Genomic DNA, 12,557 nt, shown 5'->3' with positions numbered 1-12,557 from the left:
ATTTGAGCAGAAAAATTTGCAGCATTGGTAAAAGACACTGAATCCATATAACAAAGAATTAATAACATGTTCAAATATAAACAAACAAGTCATGTAATATATTTAAAACAAGACATGTTCACATAATAGACCCATCACAAGATACCTAACACAACATCAATATCTAGTCTTTGGACAGAGAAATCAATTTGTAAATGGTACTCTCAGAGTAATGATCAAATATTAACAATCAGTTCTGTCAAACAATAGCCTTTCTTTGGACCGACTATTATTCACCTAAAATAAACTTTATAATTGTTACATATTTATCATTACATGTATGTCATTATTTTGCCAAATTGTGTCTTCCTTTGGGCCGAACACAATTCGCATAAATAATCTCATACTCATATGTGTAATTCAATTAATTTCTACAATAGATGTTACTTTGGCAACATATTGCATCAATTAATTCAAAATAATTACCAGACAAAAGAGAAAAAAATGGATCCATTATTAAAAAAATATTTAATCCAAATGTTCATAAGAACAAAACTTATATTAGTGCAGAATCAATTAAAGAACAAAATTTGTACCTAACACACATATCTCAATTGCATTCACGTTAGTGCAGAAATTATGCACATCAATAAAATGCAGAACATATAATGTATCAACACATGATGGTAAACAATCTGTACTAGCCCTTGTCCATTCTCGAAAATATAACCTTCATATTCACTCACATGTTCAAGAGGGCTTCTACTAGGGTATCGTAGACCAACTAGGGCAGTAAAAATTTATAATCTCTAACATCACTTGCATTTTCTTTCTCTTGGTATATGTTCTTAAAACTAAATTGAAATTATACACAACATGCACGTGATTCAACTTTCACTGGTGAAGCATTTCGGCCAAACATAATCACACAACAACAGACTTAATAAAACAAAAGAGTTTTTCTGACATTGTAAGCAGATGGAAAAAAACAAGAACTCAGGACACTAGCAGTCCATGTTTCAAAACAAAAGAGTTTTTAGAAAGAAGGAATTGCTCACTGTTAATATTCTTTAATCCATTCACGCATACATTCTTATATATATATATATAAGACATTAACAATCACAATCAGAATTTATAATTCCCAAATTAAACCCTAAATCCTCAATCTTTATAACATAATAGCGGAAGCATAACTCAATAATCCCTAAATTAAAATTAGGGTTCATACAAGATTTGGGAAAACACCCTTAATGGAGAATCATAAAATTCAGAACCTACGCTCTGATACCAAATAAGAGAAGTGTGTTGGAAATTCCTTATGATTGGTGAAATACCAATCCTAGGATCTATTTAATGATTCTCACACATATTTATGAATCAAAGGGTGCAGTGTCATACCTGAATCCATGTTCCTGGATGTGCTCCTCTGATCTACGTTTCTGAAAGAGATGTGGCGTGATGGCCTTCCTCAACCAAGTCCCTGATTCCTCTTGGGACTTGCGTTTTCACCCTGATGAGGAGAGAAGAAAACTGAATATGATTTGGTGTATTGAGGACCATAACCTTCCTGATGTGTTAACCTATAGGGTTCCCATTATCCCCTATGGGTTAACCTGGTGGGTATCCACCCATTAGGCCCATATCCTTTATAACCTTTTAGAAATCTAAGGGGTGTCACTAATTAGATCACTTATAATGTAACCCCGAAAATAAATAGCTAATATCATTGTATCAAATATATGATGCTCACCTTAATTAGAAATTTATAATTCATAATTAAGGTAGACATTATATATTTAATACAATGATATCAGTTATTTATTTCTGAAGTTATATTATAAGTGATCTAATTACTGACTCTCATTAGATTTCTAAAATCTGATAAAGGATATGGGCTTAATGGGTGGATATCAGGTTAACCATGGGGATAATGAGAATTCTATAAGTTAGGTAACGCAGAAGGAAGGTTATGGTCCCCAACACACCAAATCAAATTCAGTTTTCTCCTCTCCCAATCAGCGTGAAAACGCAAGTCCCAAGAGGAATCAGAGATTTGATTGAGGAAAACCATCATACCACAAAACCTCTTCCAGAAACGTAGACCAAAGGAGTACGTCCAGGAACATGGATTTGGGTGTGACACTGCACCTTTGTTTCATATATGTGTGTGAGAATCATGAGATTCAAGATCCTAAGATTGGTATTTCACAAATCATAAGGAATTCTCAACAAGTGATATCAGAGCTGAGGTTTTGAATTTTTATGATTCTCCATTAAGGTGTTTTCCCCAAATTTTGTTTGAACCCTAATTCTAATTTGGGAATTTTTTTGTTCGCTTCCGCTGTAATGTTATAAAAATTGGGAATATCTGAATTGATCATTATATGCATTGTTAAATCTCATTATGTGTCAATAATTTATTTGGAATCATGTATATATTGTTATAAGCCTACATTCAACATTCAGTGAGCACTTCATATACTTCAATCATTGTTTTCAAAAGGAGTGAAAACTTCTCTCAAATCATTCAATATACGTATTGAATTTTAAAGAATTTTTTTTTTGCTTTTTACTTCTTTTGCTTTATTAAAAGAAAACTAAGGTAAGTTATCCTAGTTTTCAAAACTATGATATGCACTTTTGTTACACTCTACATGAATTTTTTACGGTGGACTTATATTTTTAGTTTGCACTACTAAATCATATTTTGCAATATATATGTGTTATATATTGTTATATTATGCAAACTGAATCTATGTATACATATTTACGTATGTTTTAAGATATGTATAGTTATGTTCGATTTGGAATTATATTGTGAGATTAGATTTGGTAGTCATAAAAGATATCAAATCTAAAAGTTTTAATTCCAATATTATAATTTTTGTAATGGACTCATATTGTGTTTTTCCTTTTGTCTGGTAATTATTTTGAATTAGTTAATGCAATATGTTGTCAAAGTAACCTCTATTGTGAAAATTAATTGAAATTACACAGATGAGTATGAGATTATTTATGCGAATTGAAATTGATGCAATATGTTACCATGTGAATTGCATAAAAGTGAGATTTCCATCCACATATGGATCATTTCTCCGTTTGAGATTTACAAAACACTATATTCTAGTAATCGTTATAATTAGATATGGCAAAACAGACATTGCCCGCGGCACGCCCGCATAGTCCATATTTTTTGCGGGCAGGACATACAAAATTTGCCTATTTGCCCATTTTGCCCGCCAAGTTTGCAGGCATTTCCGTTGGGCATGCGGGTGACCCATAAACATAATTTAAGGTAAAATAAGAAAATTTTAAATAAATTATGATGTAATGTGAGTTTTAATCTCTACAAAAATTGTAATCTAATGTGATTTGTTAAACTTCATATAAAATATCAAAAAATTTGTTACTTTTTTTATCTTCAACTACTTTATTTTATTTTATTTTATTTATTATATATATATTTTTATTTTTTTTAATTATTCAACAATGTCCGCGGGCCACCTGCTAGCCCTGTAGTCCGTTTTAAAATGGACATAGTATTAAATTTTGTTCATTAATCAATATAGGCATGCCCATGCCCGCTTAAATTTTTGCTGACATTTGTGAGCGCAGGCTAAACGAGTCGGGCGCCCCATTTTGCTATGTCTATCTATAATTAATAATGGACTTGAAGTTGACATAATAGTGGAGCTGTTTTATATTGGCACAGGTGAAGAAGTAGAAGCAACAATCAAGGACATGCAAGGAAGCAATGAAAAAAGTGGGAATATAGGATGACAAAAAAAATTTAAAAGTCTAAGAAATTTTTATACTATTACTACATTATCTATCAATTTTTATAATTATTATTAATTTTTAAATAAAATAATATAAATAAATAGTTCGCTGTTAGTACATAAATGTTATACTCGTATAAAATAAGAATATTGAATGATTAAAGATTTAAACATGGTTGGTTTGTCAATTACCATTTATTTATATTATCTTCTATTTTAAAAATAATGATTAAATCTAAATAATAATTGATTCATTAACACTATAAAAGAACGAAATAAATGATAAATTTATGTCGACTGATACAAATGTGTTTAAAGTTCCTATTGATAAAGATGCTCTAAAGTCTTCTACAGAGCAAAGGCTAAGCCTATCCCACGTGTCAGTCTTCCATTAGTTCCTTTCAGATATCCCTGTCCCACCACAAAGACTTGTTTCTTTTAATCATGCTTCTCAACCCTTTTTCAACGTTTACAACAACAACCACCAAAGTAGTAAATACAAACCCATTTCCCAAAGAACGAAGCCATTGTAGTAATAGCCATGGCTTCCAAGCTCTGCGACTCATGCAATTCCGCCACCGCCACCCTCTTCTGCCGCCCTGACTCCGCCTTCCTCTGCTCCTCTTGCGATTCCAAAATCCACGCCGCCAACAAACTCTCCTCCCGCCATCCACGTGTCACACTCTGCGAGGTTTGCGAACATGCTCCCGCTCACGTGACATGCAAGGCTGATGCTGCTTCTCTATGCTTCGCTTGCGATCGCGATATCCACACTGCTAACTCACTCGCCGCACGCCACGAGCGCGTGCCTGTCACTCCCTTCTTCTGTAACTACGATTCCATTGGTTCCGATGATAACTTCGTCGATCATGATAACCATTTCTTCGCTAACGATGCTGCTGATGATGGCGTCAGCACCGAGGAAGCTGAGGCTGCGTCGTGGTTGCTACCTAATCCGAAAGGAACAGATCTGAACGCGTTTGCTGAAGTGGAACCGGTTCCTTATGTAGATCTGGATTACGATCTGAAAACGGAGCAGCATAAAAGTTCCACTGCTAACGACGGTGTTGTTCCGGTTCAGAACAACGAGCCTTTCAGCTACGGTTACAAGTTCTATTGCTCACATTCACAGTCTCAAATGAGTCATAGTGTAAGAACAATAACTTGAACCTGTGGTTTTGCTTTTGCTTTTGCTATTACATGTTCTGAACTATAACTGTAACACTGAGAGTTTTATTTACCGCAATTTTGAAACAATTGTGGCAAATGCAGTTATAAAATCTCCAAAATAGCAATATTAATATTGCGGTTACAATTGCGGTAATTAGGATAACTTGACATGTGGTTATTTTTGTATGTTTAGGTGTCATCGTCGTCGATGGAGGTTGGTGTAGTGCCGGACGCGAACCCGGTGTCGGAGATATACAGCAAGGTGGCGGTGGTGGAGGGAGGGAATCACGGTACGGGAGTGGCGGTGGATAGAGAAGCTAGGGTTATGAGGTACAGAGAGAAAAGGAAAAACCGAAAGTTCGAGAAGACTATTCGCTACGCTTCAAGAAAAGCTTATGCTGAAACCAGACCAAGGATCAAAGGGAGGTTTGCTAAACGCTCCGATTCTGATCATCACCCTCTCGCCGGGTACGGCGTCGTTCCGGCTTGTTAATTTAATTTTCTGTGTTATGCTTTGTCTTTCAATCTGTGTAATAATATGCATATGGTTGGGTTCATGTATATATTTGATGTTGCTTTGAATCATGCAATGGAATGTTGCAAACTATTTTGCTTTGTATTTTGTGTATTGATCATGGGTGAAATTTGTTAAGAGTTGTTTCTATATCTTGGTTTCATGGTTTCAACATGTGGAATATTAGTGTATCAAAATCTGGGATGCCATTGGTGTAAGATGGATACTCCATATTAGTTAATCATTTTTTATGGGACACTAATCATTTTTAAATCCCACCTTTTCATTAAATACTATTTTTTATTAGTGTCTAATAGTTGAGTCCTACAATCTCGGTATCTCCTATTACACGTGCATTGTGGTCTAAGTTCCAACAAAAAATTTTGATCGGCTAAGTTCTAACAAATTGAGATGACTATTTTCAATAACAAAAATATATTTTATTCTAATTAAAAGTATAATTGTATTATTGAAAATTGTATTTTAGATTTCTCTGTTTCTTGAAGAACTTGCTGTAACAATCTATTTTAATAACTAAAGTAACTAAAATTTTGCTTGGAAGGAGACATTGATAGGTAAAAATTATGAGTTTTATACGTGCAATTCATCATTAAATCATATTTGATCATCATCAACCATTCAATAAAACTAATTCAAATTAAGAATGAATGATATAGTGATCATCTATGCCTGAATATTACAATATAGCACATTCTATCTATTTCTGGATATTTCTTATCATTACATAAAGTATTTACTTGTTCTTGGTGAGGATCATTACTAAATATTTTATAAATTAATCAAAACATATCTACTGTAGCTTTTGAAAATAAACCAAAATCTGATTGTAGCATTTGAAACGTGACAACCGCGAATACCGGAAGACTCTGTCTGCCTCTAACTCCAATACAAGAAAACGAGATAAGGATTAGTACTAAACTTGAAACCCAAAATTTGGATGTATCGTAAGTTCCTTTGTTTGATGTTAAAACTTCGAAACCAACACGAAATATAATGTACACGTGTGGGCCTTGTCACAGTATGGTGTGCCACGCAAGGGGATGGGCTTGGATTTCATAAGGAGTGATGGACACCTATGCAACAATGCAGTCTTCATCCAGCATGAGCAAAGTGGTAAAGAATATGTATAAACTTTTCAATGCAATTTATTTATATTTATTTTTTATCCACACTCTTGCTGTCATGCAATTTATGGATGGACATCTTTTATCCAAAAAATATATTATTCTATGTGTTACTGCTTTTGATTGATCAGAAAATTATTTAATTTTTAATTTTAATATATTTTTTAATCAATCATAAACATTAGTAAACTGTATGGGACAAGAGATGTACTATGGCTAATTAGTAAGCAAATACATCAACATTGTTTTAGACAGTGAGAACATGAAAAACGTGTTTTCTAAGAAGGTTAAAAGTACATATATCATGAGCACTCGAGTGTTTTGCACAGTCAACAACCAATTGAGACTCAATCGCGAGCCCATTCCCCTCTTTACCATCTCTAGAATCAAATTTTAGCGTATAAACACAACAATGTGGAACTCTAAACTTGTGAAATACAACATTTTCTATGTTGCATATACAATAACATGTATAGATATGGGTATGAAATATGATATTTTTGAAAAATCTGAGAATATAAGGACAACAACCATTTTTTTATCTTAGCTTGGCTACATGGATCAAATGTCATTTGATGTTATATAAAGGATGATATTAATTTGAAATTAAAGACATAACCCATTAAAATGGCACTCATAATATTTATTTTTTATCATCGTTGCTTAATGAACAGCCTGGACAAGCATATGTGCATGCTGGTTTGAGTCATGTAGAGACCATGCTATTGGAGTCTGGTAATGGTTTACAAAACATTTTTTCACTAAATATTTTAAATTCTACGTATTAATTAAAAAAATAGTATGGTGAGAAGATGTGCTTTAAAATTTGTGTGGAATACTTGGCGTGCTTTTACTAGTAATATTATAGAAACTTATTTTGTGTAACAATTAAAATGGGGAGAAGGGAATAACTTATTTTGTGTTTTAAAACTGAAACATTTTCTCTAAACTTATTATGCTTATAATCTAACTTGAAGGATGAAGAAACTATGTTCAATATATAAAACTCCCAATTGAGGACAAAAATATCCCCTTTTGGACCAAACCATTATAAATCTGTTTCATATAATTCTTCTATATTCTTTCTTTCATTGATTCACTTTCAGTTTTATATCCTATAACTTGCGATTTATCTATAACCAATGTGATGATGGTTCAGTTTGCTTTAAAATTTCTTATCACAGTGTACATGTTTATTATTTATTTTGGCTAACATCCACTTTTGAGATGAGATTTTTGTGCTGCAAAAATTTCCTATCATTTTCTCTCAGCAGTTGCATAAATCAGTCTTCAACTGTGAATTTGTATATAACAAATGAGCACAAAAATCCCTTGAACTACAAGGGTAGTTCAAATTCCAAAACTTTTTTCAATTACATACTAATAAAAGCATGTGAGTTTCTTATATTTATTTGTATCATTACAATTCATACAAACCATAATACATTACTGTTACATGGTATTAAGTGACTAACATTAATAAAATTACATGGACAGAAAGAACCAGTTTTACATGCAGCATGTCCAATTATAAATCTGGCCATACTCCTTGTACACATCCACTTTTCCTAACTACATTGTGACCAAATTATGAAACTGAAACAGTGAAGAAAAGCTCTATATTATAAGAACCATGCAACAGGGATTGCTTCCAATTTTTGGATCCACCATTAGCAATGCACAACCCTTCTTCAGAAAGATGCATAATCAGAGCTACTATGAGAAGAAGAACCTTGGTTCAAGTTGCTATGAGAAGATGTGCCTTGGTTCATCAAGAAACGAACAACAACACAAGTGATATTGTCAGCACTTCCCCTTTTAGATGCTTCTATCAACAGGGTCTTTGCTGCCTCCGCTGCATCCTCGATTGGTTTAACCATAGCAACTGCTTCCTGAGGGGAAAAAAGCTTCAAATTTTAAGTGAGTTGGAAAAATATTACTGATATTCGACTTTATTTGTTTTGCAACCAATGTATTTTACATATATGACTAATTTTATATCGTTCCATCTTTAGCGAGGCAAAGCTGAATCATACTTTTCTCAGGAATGGTGGACATGGAGAATGATAAGAATGCCAAATAGTAGAGCAAGGCCACTAAGTGAGCCTTGTTGGCTTTTCAATGAAAACTAATTTTCTAATCATGATTTTCTCACACTACTCTTTTTACGCCTTTTTGACACTTATTGATTAAAAGACTTCTACTCTCTAAATTGAGTACATAATAAATGACCAGGATTTAGGTGTAAACATGTCAAGATAAGAAAAGTGGTGAGATAATAATTTTCCATATTTTTTGGGTGGATTTTCATCTGTTAGTGTAGACAATCTTTGACTCGCATTTTAGGAAAGAAGGCATTGACACAAATTACTACTATGAGCTTTTTCATCAAAGCTTAATCAATGAGAAGTGGAAGAAATCAAAATCATTGCAAACCTCATTTGAGACAACATCCCATAGCCCATCACTGGCCAATATAAGAAACTCAAGAGAGCTGTCAACCTTTTCCTCCTGTAAGACAACAAAACATGTTTGTAACTTAGCTATATAAACAGGCAAGAAAATGAGATTTACGGCCATGTCAATCGGAGTAAAGAAGATCACTCAGGAAAGGAGACATCTACTATATTTCAAAACAGAAGCTCTAGAATGCTACTTTACAAGTTTAATCTTCTACAACTATATAGGCAAAGGTAGAGAATAATCTTCTACAACTATATGGAATATCCCTGAATGGATGTCAGCAATGATAGTAGACAGTACACACACCTGGATTTCTGGATCAGCAACAACATACTGCTTCAGGAGTCTGTCACCAAATGCACGAGAAACAGCAAGAACTCCACCAACTCTCCAAGTTCCTGCAAATGTGACAATAAGTTATCGATAATTTGAAACAAGATAAGTATTTAAAATTACAAAAAAGAAACTAACTATATGATGACTTTACCAGCCCACATGACAAAGCCACCTGCATCTTCAATCCTTTGCCTCTCATCAGTTTGGTCTGGCTTGTGATCTCGAGAAACAGCAATGGCTATAGGAATCAACAATTGCAAGGAAGATATTGATTAGTCGTTTAAAATATGAAGGTTGAGGTGATCATCTAACAGCAGATGCACAAGAACTGGTCATGGACATGTATAGACCCGCATCACAGCACTTGCATTAACATAAACATACTGTAAAATAAGTTAGTGCCTGATAGGTACTGATTCATATTAGAAATTAAGATGAGGAAAAAATCAGAGTCAAGCTCTGATTGCACTTGATTATATTAGAAGCAGAGAAAGTACAATATGGAAAGCAAGAGAAAGTAGCCGAAAAGGTAAAAGACTATCAGACGGGTAGAATCCTCTCTTATTCATGTCCCTCATGAATGCAGAATTTCATTCACGGCTCAGTGGTTGGCAACTTGCTATGTGCTGAGTTTGTTAAGCAACGAGTAACATACTCAATCTCCCGAATTCCCAAACTTCCCTGAGCCCTCTTCCCAATTCTATAGTTAGTGGTGATGAATGTATATAATACTATGTGTGTGTATTAAGCTAATAGTCTTACCATTACCGCCCCTGCATATAACAGCTCTGGAGTCCCCAACATTTGCAACAAGCAAGCGGTCACCAACTAGAATTGCGGTGGAAGCAGTTGATCCAGCATCTCTGTTATGACTATGTTCTGATTTCAGAAATTCAGAGTCGGTATGGTTATATGCATCGGCTGTGGAAAAGAAAAGTCCGGCAGGAAAAAAGTTACTCTCAAGATTTACGAAATTGGAGAGCATCACGTAAAAGTATCATGCAGTCACAGTAGAAGATAACATACATATTGCTGATTTGGTGTCAGAAATGAATTTTGGGTGACTGATCAAATTACTAAACAGGTTTTGCTTGACATATTCAGCAGCACGAACACCACCATGACCTGAAAGAGTTATAAATAAGAAACTTGCAACTACTTTCTACTTTTCTTAGAAGATAATAATATTACATCAAGCATGGCTTATATTATAGGTATATCAAATAGGAAATAATTCTTACATGCTTAAATTTTAGAAAAGAAATGCACTCTGATGCCAAATAAAGAAACGGTATACAGTTGAAAATTAGCCATATAGGGAATATATGAAAGTTCTAAAGTTTCAAAAAAGAATACTAAAAAGAGATATTTGGATTCAAGAAGAGGAGGGTGAAGAATCTGGAAACTATGCCCACAGAAAGATAATGAGATGGGCAACCTTCAGATATATTTCCTTCTTCATATGCAGCAAACAATACTACGGGCAAACAGAATAATCAAACCTTCCACAATCAAATTAACTCGGGGTCGAAAGTGAGATGAGACCACAATTGTGAACAAATCCATAATTTCCAATGTCTGTGTGTGTATATATATATGACAAAATATAAGCACAAAGCTGAGAAGACTGAATAAATTTACATAAGCTGGCCATGTAATGAATATAAGTGCAAAACTACACTAGCATGTGCATATGGCAACGATAAGTTACACCGCAATCAATTTTCCAATATTATAAGAAATGGAAAGTCTAGAAAAGAAACAAGTTAATAAATTAAAGAAAACACTAATATTAGACATATGGCAGTGTTTTGGCATGTTTTCCGTTCATTGTACATACCGGGGATGGAGATGGAGATGAGAGAAAGAAGTAAATATACCATCAAAAACTCCAAAAAGGCCAACGATTTCACCATCGACACCATCGATTCTAGTCTCATAAAAATCTTCCATCGAAGATCTCCTGCCAGGAGAGCTAGCATACCCATAGCTGAATTTGCCGTTGTGACTGTAGACACGAATCATAGTAATCGTGTCACGATAATCTCAAGCAGTCTCATTCTTTATATTCAAAATGAAATGCCAAATAATTTTCTAGGATCAAATTTCAACACAGTGGGATCGAGGCTTGGTCGTTGTTGTATCAAATTTCAACACAACATTAAATAGACAGTGCCATCTTTCCAGTAATGCAGAGAACTCACACCTCATATATAATGAAAAACAAAATTTCATCAAACAAGAACACACATTCTCAACTCAGAAACAGATATACAAATATTCAACTTCATAGACGGACAACCATTAAAGATCAACAAAATTAAAACATATATGCTTCATGAACCATGAATTTAAAATCCATATGAAAGAAAACACATATCAGAATTTTCTTTTTGGCACAACCACACAATACATTACAGAATCATGAAAATGCAAATGAATACACCATTGACACAAGTAACAGAAATCAATAAGACATCCAAGTATTAAAAATTTAACCAATAACAAAAATGGTTAGTACTAAATACAAAGACCCAGAAAGGAAAAAAGAAAAAATTTGATTACATAAAATTTGATTATAAAAAATAAAAATTTCACCCAACCATAGATCCATAGAGAGATGAATGTGTTAAAATGAAGTTAACCTGAGACCCCCACCAGTGACTGGTGCATCAGCTGCAGCATGAACCTGGCTTGAAGAGGACAAAACCGAATTGAGATAACCCATATTTGAAGAAGACCCAGATACTATTTCTTTGGAGAAAATGAAGGAACAAAAGCACTATTTCTAATTCAACAATTCCAAATGATCATAACATTAATGGAAGTTCATTATGAAATCACTCACTTTCATGTCTAACCTGCATAAACAGCACCAACAGGCCAAGGAAGAAAATGTAATTAATTTCATAAGATTAAACAAAAACTGCATAGAAAAGATATAAACTTTGTACATAGATCTTGTTATTATTACAGGAAAAAAGCATAAAGATACTGAATTGAAGGTTGAGCAATAATGAATAAAGATACTGAATTGAAGGTGGAGAGAGAGAAAAAGGACATACCTAAGAAAGGGAAGAGAAAAAAATGGCATGACAGAGAGAAAATTGGTTTATTGTTTGATTTTAGCTCAATGCTACACATTGTTTGTTCAATCAATGATCCAAC

The 12,557-nt window shown here is 33.7% G+C and overlaps 2 protein-coding genes across 5 annotated transcripts; one reads left to right on the top strand and one right to left on the bottom strand.

Annotated features, from left to right (window-relative positions):
• LOC109343795 (zinc finger protein CONSTANS-LIKE 4-like) lies at positions 4,226–5,557 on the top strand. Its single transcript, XM_019582271.1, has 2 exons — positions 4,226–4,911; positions 5,125–5,557. The coding sequence occupies exons 1-2, from the start codon at positions 4,303–4,305 to the stop codon at positions 5,422–5,424; spliced, it is 909 nt and encodes a 302-aa protein (XP_019437816.1). The 5' UTR covers positions 4,226–4,302; the 3' UTR covers positions 5,425–5,557.
• On the bottom strand, positions 7,983–12,557 carry LOC109343793 (probable protein phosphatase 2C 59). Of its 4 annotated transcripts, XM_019582270.1 has the most exons (11): positions 12,455–12,557; positions 12,035–12,250; positions 11,270–11,397; positions 10,416–10,514; positions 10,152–10,310; positions 9,541–9,627; positions 9,360–9,451; positions 9,027–9,101; positions 8,348–8,482; positions 8,268–8,317; positions 7,983–8,221 (listed from the first exon to the last, which is right to left on the bottom strand). In XM_019582270.1, the coding sequence occupies exons 2-10, from the start codon at positions 12,115–12,117 to the stop codon at positions 8,282–8,284; spliced, it is 894 nt and encodes a 297-aa protein (XP_019437815.1). In that variant the 5' UTR covers positions 12,118–12,250; positions 12,455–12,557; the 3' UTR covers positions 7,983–8,221; positions 8,268–8,281. The 4 variants fall into 4 exon arrangements, with proteins under 4 accessions (XP_019437815.1, XP_019437813.1, XP_019437814.1 ...); XM_019582268.1 differs by having other exon boundaries at positions 8,268–8,482; XM_019582269.1 differs by having other exon boundaries at positions 7,983–8,317.

Source organism: Lupinus angustifolius, chromosome LG03 (genome assembly GCF_001865875.1).
Source record: "Lupinus angustifolius cultivar Tanjil chromosome LG03, LupAngTanjil_v1.0, whole genome shotgun sequence".
Lineage (NCBI taxonomy): Eukaryota > Viridiplantae > Streptophyta > Magnoliopsida > Fabales > Fabaceae > Lupinus > Lupinus angustifolius.
This window is presented reverse-complemented; position numbering and strand designations above follow the sequence as displayed.

Coding starts and splice junctions, on each gene's coding strand:
- LOC109343793 (XM_019582267.1), bottom strand. CDS start 12,117: ATGGGTTATCTCAATTCGGTTTTGTCCTCTTCAAGCCAGGTTCATGCT. Junction 9,452..9,540: donor TGGCTTTGTCATGTGGGCTG/GTAAAGTCATCA, acceptor TCACATTTGCAG/GAACTTGGAGAGTTGGTGGA. Junction 9,102..9,359: donor TTGCTGATCCAGAAATCCAG/GTGTGTGTACTG, acceptor GTTGTCTTACAG/GAGGAAAAGGTTGACAGCTC.
- LOC109343795 (XM_019582271.1), top strand. CDS start 4,303: ATGGCTTCCAAGCTCTGCGACTCATGCAATTCCGCCACCGCCACCCTC. Junction 4,912..5,124: donor AGTCTCAAATGAGTCATAGT/GTAAGAACAATA, acceptor TTGTATGTTTAG/GTGTCATCGTCGTCGATGGA.